General features: G+C 44.0%; 1 protein-coding gene across 1 annotated transcript; it reads left to right on the top strand.

Annotated features, from left to right (window-relative positions):
- Window positions 1-3,275: 3,275 nt before the first annotated feature.
- LOC133480119 (potassium voltage-gated channel subfamily S member 2-like) lies at window positions 3,276-7,065 on the top strand. The gene is made up of 2 exons (XM_061777801.1): window positions 3,276-3,579; window positions 3,797-7,065. The coding sequence occupies exon 2, from the start codon at window positions 3,799-3,801 to the stop codon at window positions 5,236-5,238; it is 1,440 nt and encodes a 479-aa protein (XP_061633785.1). The 5' UTR covers window positions 3,276-3,579; window positions 3,797-3,798; the 3' UTR covers window positions 5,239-7,065.
- Window positions 7,066-8,280: the final 1,215 nt, after the last annotated feature.

Raw genomic sequence — 8,280 nt, 5'->3', positions numbered from 1 at the left:
AGTCCTCCGCATGTCCAATGACAGGACCACAAAATCGATCATCGAACTGTGACCAAGGGTGTCCAAGTGAAAAGTGCACATATGGAGACCCTTATGTTTGATCATGGTGTTCTTTATGGACAATCTGTGATGAGCACAGGAATCCAATAACAAAGCACCACTTTGGTTAAAATGGGGGTTGAGGGGGTGGGGGTTGGCAGTTTCTCCCAATCACGCCCTTCCAGGTCTCACTGTCATTGTCCATGTGAGCGTTTAAGTCCCCCAGCAGAATGAGGGAGTCCACAGCAGGAGCCCTCTCCACCACCCCCTCCAAGGACTCCAAAAAGGATGGGTACTCTAAACTGCTTTTTGGTGCATTAGCAGGAACCGTTGCCCGACAAGATGGTGGAGGGAGGCTACTCTCTTGTCTACTGGTTTGAACATCAACGTACAGGTGCCGAGCTGTGGGGCAATCCATATGCCCACACATGCTTGGCACCTCTCACCAAGGGCAACTCCAGAGTGGAAGTGAGTCCAACCCCTCTCAAGAAGACTGATACCAGAGCCCAAGCTGTGTGTTGAGGCGAGCCCAACACATCGAGTCAGAACTTCTCGACCTGTCACACCAACTCAGGCTTTTTTCCTGCTAGAGAGGTGATGTTCCACATCCTTTGAGCTAGTTTCTGCAGTCTGGAAACATACCGTCAAGCAGCTCACACTGCAGCTGACCCCCTCAACCCCTACCACAAGTGGTGAGCCAATGGGAAGGGGGCCCACATCGTCTCTCCGGACTGTGCCATGCCAGCCCCATGGGTGCAGAGCCAGCCTCCAAACACTTGCCATCGACCCCCCCCTTCGAGACCTGGCTCCAAAGAGGGGTATCGGTGACCTGCATCCAGGCAAGGTAAAACATCCAAATGTTTTTCGGGTTTTATTGAGTGGTGCATTGTCTGGTTCCTCACATACAGTAGGACCTGTTTTCCCTGAATGACTCTACCAGGGACATAAAGCCCCCGACAACAGAGCTCCTAGGATCATTGGGACACACAAACTCCTCCACCATGGAAAGGCAATGGCCCGTGGAGGAGCAATTTAATTATCATAAGGTTTTTGTGCTGCGACTTACTTTAGGTGGGAATCAACACATATGAGGCAATAATGAACAACCATCCATCCATTTTGCCCTCATTAGGGTCACATGTGAACTGGAGCCCATCCCATCATACTTTGGGTGCAAGGCATGATGCACCCCAGAGTTGTCACCAAACTAATCAAAGGGCCAACACCAAAAAACAAATGTTTACTATGATACACTGAACAAAAATATATATTTCTTGCAAATATTGTGAACAAATATGTCTAAATCTGTGTTAGTAAGCACTTCTCCTTTGGTGACATAATCCAATTACCTCACCACAAGTTAGTGTGGCACACTAAGTTGCTGATTATACAGCATGATTTATGCACAGGTGTGCCTTAAGGCTGCCGCACACCGACTGAACTGTTATGCAGTGTGTGTGGTTTGTTTTCATGGGTGGCCGATCAGTCGGACATTTGTTTTGCCATGATTCAAAATTTTCATTGGCGGCGCTCACCTTCGCAACATTGCATCTTACAGCCAATCAAAACGCACACAAACTTTCACTCACGCTGAAAACACATTTCCGGGTTTTTACGCAAGCGAGACACTGGAAGGGCCGCTGCGCCGCCCCAAGCCAAATATTTGACATACAGTATATAAAGCATCAAATATTGTGTTTTACATCAATATTTAAAGGTCCTGTATTTTGGCTATTTACACCTGTTTAGAGCGACTCTCTAACATGGACTTGGTAAAAAATGGTCAATTTCATTTAAAAAAACAACAACTTGGTTTTGTCATACGATTGTCCAGAAAAGGCTCCTGTGACAGCTACTTCTGTTTGACCCCGTGTTGTATCCGCTTTGTCCATATTTGGCTCAGACAGCCCCCTTTCCTCTGATTGGTTGCCTCTATGTAGAAGACGCACATGTGAGAGGACACGTTTGTCACGTATACATCCCTGGCTCGGGAGCGGAAAAACTCAGCAGAAAAACGCCAACAATAATTCATCCAAAATACTAGAAAAAGTTGGTTTGGCAAAATATGTCCCCTTTCACTATATTCATAATGTATAATGTGGATGAAAAAGCAAAGCTTGTGACCAAAATGCACATATCTCGCTGGGTACATTCAAATGAATGGAGTCAGCGCGACTCCTTTAAAATCTCCCCACTCACGCTTTTATTCCCGCCCACGTCCACTATCTTTAGCAACCTGCCTCTTCTTTAACTATTATTATATGTTTTTATGGTTTAAGAAATGTTAAAAAGTACAATATACTGTTTATACAGCATCAAACGCCTACACAGGCTCACTATTCAGGCCGTCCGTATGTCCAATTGCTCAATGTGTGAGGTCGCGTGGGCAACTCTTATTTTTATGCAACGGTCCGGTCCAGTCGCATTCGACTGCATCGAGCAGTGTGGCCTTAGGCTGCCCACAATAAAAGGCCACTCTAAAATGAGCAGTTCCACTGTATTGGGCAGAAAATCAGTCACTACCTGGTGTGACCACCATTTGCTTCATACAGTGCGACATGTCCTTCGTATGGAAGTGATAAGGTTGTTGTGTGGCCTGTGAAATGTTGAGCCACTCCAACCCAAAGGCTGCGGGAAGTTGCTGAATACTGTCAGGAACTGGAACACACAGTCAATTGCACTCAATCACACTTTATAAAACCAGTTTATTTCATTATATTCTCTTTAAGTATGTTTTATTATGATTTGATAATCACATTTCACAATACAGTGAAATACAGTCAACTGTATTTGTCAGAAATACATGGCCGGCCGTTTATGGGCCTCAGGCTGTAGGTTCCCCAACCCTGTTCTATTGACTGTGGCAATTGCACATAACAAAGGAGGTGGTCAGTGCTCGCTTTTGGCTTTTATTGTTTTGTTATGATGCACTGATTTTCTTACTGATGCCTGTTTTGTCTCACTGTCTATATTTTTACCACCTGGTCAGTGGTGACTCCGAAAAGAGCCGCTGTCCCCTTATCACCGTGATGTTGAAATCAGTGGAGGGAGGTGGGCGGTGCAGTGGGAGAGCTACGTGTTGCTGCGCAGCAACAGAAAGAAGAGAGATGTTGGAGAGAGAGAGACAGAGAGAGAGAGACAGAGAGAGAGAGAGAGAGAGAGAGAGAGAGAGAGAGAGAGAGAGGAATAGAGCAAGCCGGGGAGAGGATTCCCCTATTCAAACAAAAGCAGTTGTCAGGGCGTGTGTCTGCTGCTTGCGCTCATAGCCCAGACTTGTCCGTGGCTGTGATGCTGCAAACACAGCGGACTATATTCTTGTATATTTGAGAAAGGAGTGTCAATTCATTTTGTATGGCTACGTCTTTACATTTGGCATCACTCCCTTTGGAGGAGTTTATCCTAATCAACGTGACTGAGACACGTCTGCGGTTTTCTGGGAAATCCATGTCAATTTATACATTTTAGAGGAGACAACTTGGCCACAAATTGCCAGGATGCTATCAAAGCAATCATCTGCAGGGATTTGTTGACCCAGTTGCAGTAAGTTCTTTGTTTTCCTGTTTGCTTCTAAATTCCTGGGAATACGTTTGAGGGGAACACGTGGTTGTACCGTAAATAGGTGCCAGTTGATTACAAAGCACAAGCTTGCAAATAGTTGACCTACATCAGTGATTCTATTGATGCTTTTTTCTTACATTTTTGTTTCTTTCTTTCTTTCTTTCATTGTGTGTGTGTTTTTGTGTGCGTGTGTGTTCAGACATGACGGGTCAGGTCCTGAGGGAACCTGGCGCCAGAGCTCCCTCAGAGGACGATGCCGCCATCCGCATCAACGTGGGCGGCTTCAAGAAGCATCTCCACACAGAAACTCTGTCTCGGTTCCCGGAGACACGACTGGCGCGTCTTCTCCACTGCCGGTCTAAGGAGTCCATATTGGAGCTGTGCGACGACTACGATGACGCAGAGAAAGAGTTTTACTTTGATAGGAATCCCGCGCTTTTCCCCTATGTCTTGAATTTCTACAACACGGGACGGCTGCACGTCATGGCTGAACTGTGCATTTTCTCCTTCAGCCAGGAGATTGAGTACTGGGGCATTAACGAGTTCTTTCTCGACTCCTGCTGCAGCAGTGCCTACCACTGTAGGAAAATGGACCAAGACCGGGAAGAGTGGGAGGACAGGAGTGATGAAGGAAGCACCACCTCGTCATTTGACGAGCTGTTGGAGTTTTACAATGACGCCTCTAAATTTGACAAACAACCGCTGGGGAGCACCCGGAGGCGCGTTTGGCTGATGCTGGACAACCCAGGCTACTCCGTGGCCAGCCGCTTTATCAGTGTCTGCTCCATCTTGGTGGTGCTCGGTTCCATTGCCACTATGTGCATGAACAGCATGAGCGAGTTCAGCCTCGTGGACGCCGAAGGGCAGCCCACGGAGGATCCCCGGTTTGAGATCGTGGAGCACTTGGGCATTGCTTGGTTCACGCTGGAGCTGGTGGCCAGGTTCGCGGTGGCCCCAGACCTCGTACACTTCTTCGAGCACCCGTTGAACCTGATCGACTTGGTGTCCATACTTCCCTTCTACCTGACGCTCGTCATCAACCTGGTGGTGGAGAGTAGTCCAGCGCTGGCCAACCTGGGCCGTGTCGCTCAAGTGTTGAGGCTCATGAGGATTTTCCGCATCCTTAAACTGGCGCGCCACTCGACCGGGCTACGCTCCCTCGGGGCCACCTTGAGAAACAGCTACAAGGAGGTGGGCCTGCTGCTTCTCTATCTCGCAGTCGGAGTGTCTTTTTTTTCCGTCGTGGCATACACGGTTGAGAAAGAAGATAGCGAGGACTTGTCCACCATCCCGGCATGCTGGTGGTGGGCCACGGTCAGCATGACCACTGTAGGCTATGGGGATGTGGTGCCCTTGTCTATTGCGGGCAAGCTGACAGCCTCGGCCTGCATTCTGGCTGGGATCTTAGTAGTAGTGCTTCCGATCACACTTATTTTCAATAAATTTTCCCTGTTTTACAAGAGACAAAAACAACTGGAAATCGCAATGCGAAGCTGCGACTTTGATGAGGGCATAAAAGAAGTGCACTCAGTCAACCTGAGGAACTATTATGCACACAAAGTCAAGTCTCTTATGGCCAGCTTGTCAAACATGAGCCGGAGTTCACCTAGTGAGCATAGTCTGAGTGAGTCAATACACTAAGGGCCTGCGTGAGGAGGTGGCCCAGGGACTGAATCATCAGGTGTCAAAGCCCGATGACCTTCCATCATGTGGGACATTGGCTTGTGGGAAATTAGAAGCTTTTTCCATGGGAAGTTGGATAGCTTTTGCAATTAGTTGGAATGGACTAGAAACGTGAGGTACAGTCATTTAAAAATAATTAATTTCATGCAATCATAATATTGAAAATTTTGCTTTAGATGTTTTCTTTATCAGTCCTTTATTGGAAAAAGCTTTGTTTCAGCAGCCAAAATGCTGAATAATTTTATATAAAAAGAAGGCAGCCCAGTGACCTTGGGGTTACCACATCAGCCCCAGAGTTCTGATCTTCTGGGTCAGAATTTCGGCTCTCCCGCCACATTCCCAAAACATGTAGGGTAGGTTAATTGAAAGATCTAAATTGTCCATAGGAGTGAATGTGAGTGTAAATTGTTGTTTCTCTATATATTATGTGCCTTGTGACTGGCTGGCAACCAGTGCAGGGTCTCGCCCCGCTTCTAGCCCAAAGCCAGCTGGGATAGTCTCCAGCTCACCCATGACCTTAATGAGGACAAGCGGTATAGAAAATGAATAGATTTCATATGATCATGAGAATTAACATTTTGTTTTAGATCTATTGTTTTTCAATCCCTGTGATTGGCTGGCAACCAGTTCAGGGTGTACCCCGCCTCCTGCCCGATGACAGCTGGGATAGGCTCCAGCACGCCCGCGACCCTGGTGTGGAGAAGCGGCTCAGAAAATGGATGGATGGATGGATGGATGTTTATCAATCCTTTATAGGAAATTGCTTTGTTGCAGCAGCCACACAATCGTAGTCATAAAAGTAGAAGTGAAACATAAAGTATGCTTAAATGTTTCGTGTAAAATTATGTAAATGATGTGAAAACACTTGTAATTATGCAACAACAGATCAGGGTGTAAGTGTGCAATGATGAACAAAGCTGTAGGTACAGGTATAACATGGATGCATATTGTCATCTTCCTACAATAATAGCCTAAAATACTGTAAGTCATGTTTATTTTTGTTTTTTGTTTTGCCCAGAAAACGCAGAAAGCTGAACCAAATACTGAATATATTATATTTTTTAAGAATTACATTTCAGGGGTAGAATTGCAGGATCTGTTGAGCTGAGGATGAGAGAGGTGGCCAGCATGATGAGGAGATGATTTAGGCATTTAAAATGTTTATTTCTTATTTTTACTCAGGCTATTATTCTAGGAAGGTGACGATATCAATACGTATATACTGTATTCATATAAACATAGACACTCTCATAGGTACATGCTGTTTTCTCATAAGCATGCAGAATAATATACTTTTTAGGTGGTTTTAAGGCATTAAAATAAGGTTAAATGAACACCACCAACAACAAAAACATTCATGCTAAATCCAATGAACAGATACCCTAATTTCCAATTTATTTCTGGTGATCTGTTCTAAAAGTCCATATACTGGATTTCCATGGACAGTCTCCAACTTAGAATTTTGCAATCCTACCTACGCCTCTCTGTAGCTGCGTGCAATAATCTTTGTGTCAGTTCTCAGCGGAAATAACAGCAAACGTAGTGGAGTCTGAATATAACATCCCACTGTGCAGTATTTCCCAAAAAGAAAAAAATGAAAAAGACAGAGAATGCTGTGGTCATTTTCAGTCTTATAGAGTATATGTAGTCCAGCCTCCAACTCTACTTGTTGTAGTATCTGAAGTAAGCTGTAAAAGATGTGACTTTAGGAAGAGTCAAATGTGAAATTGTGGTTTTGCAACATCGTTACTTCAAATGCGTGTCATGCAAAGTGAATTAAACAAGAAATACATTAAAGAGTTTTTCATTTTTCTTCATGAAGGATCATGTTCTACCCTTTCCCTTTCATCCTGATTCAGGTAGTACATAGAAATTAGGAGACAACCAGACATTTGTAATGACTGACATTAAATCGAAAACATTTTGACAGGGAACAGCAGTGATATGCAACTGACATTTCTTAAACGAGACAATTGGTTTATTTTCTACTGAGCCGTGTAACTGTGACGCTTTGCAATCATTCTGACGTAGGGCATTTATTAACGTACAGTACTCTGTAAACTGCATACACTGGCCACTTTTCATAACATCTAACAGGAGCTATTAAATATGCCTTGAACAATATAATTATGTGATGAAAACACTTTAATTTAAATTAACATATTTTGTTATTTATTCACAAAATCAATAATAATAATATTTTGAATGACACGGTCAGAGTTGTTTCTTTCAAAGTACAGTACATTCATTATTTTTTTTGTTCGTTTGCAGTGGTGTGCAACTGCAGTGTATTCTATTCAGACATGTTTCTTGTCCCAAAAATAATAATATCCCAAAATAATGAAAATTTAGATTTGAGTCTCAATCCAGACATTGATTGACATCCTCCAGATTCGTCCTACAGTCTAAAATCATGTTACGTTCCAAAGTCAGCTGGAACATACACATAGTGTATAGCTGTACAGTAGAAATAATAGTACATAATATATGAATGAATACAAATATTTAATCAATGATGAATATACTGTTTGACATTTTGAAGACGATATTAACGGGAGTTGCATAAAATAATCTATTGGTCGTACAGAGGACCATTAGTAGCGTATTGGTTCACCTAACTGACTTTCTTGCAGCTGGTGCAGGCTCGATGACCGGTCGATTCCCCATAATTGGTTCATGAAAAGGACAGGATCCGTCAACTGTCATACAAATATGAGTGTATTTAGGTCACTGGGACTCCTGAGGAGCAAGATGGAAATGTCTTCCCCGCCCTTCTCCCCTTTGGTTTGACTACACTATTATCCTCTGACTGAGGTGTTAAGAGGAGAGCTTTACTCCTGTCTGACACACAGCGAAAGCAGGGTACACACACCAGGGATGATGATTCTCCCTTCTGATCAAAGTCAGCAAAGGCCTGATGTTCAGATGTCTATAAAAGATTATTATGACTAATTATTCAGTGAATTTTACAAAAGCAAACCCTTACAGTATGTGTGTGGA

This window comes from Phyllopteryx taeniolatus, chromosome 6 (genome assembly GCF_024500385.1).
Source record: "Phyllopteryx taeniolatus isolate TA_2022b chromosome 6, UOR_Ptae_1.2, whole genome shotgun sequence".
In the NCBI taxonomy this organism is placed as follows: Eukaryota; Metazoa; Chordata; class Actinopteri; order Syngnathiformes; family Syngnathidae; genus Phyllopteryx; species Phyllopteryx taeniolatus.
This window is presented reverse-complemented; position numbering and strand designations above follow the sequence as displayed.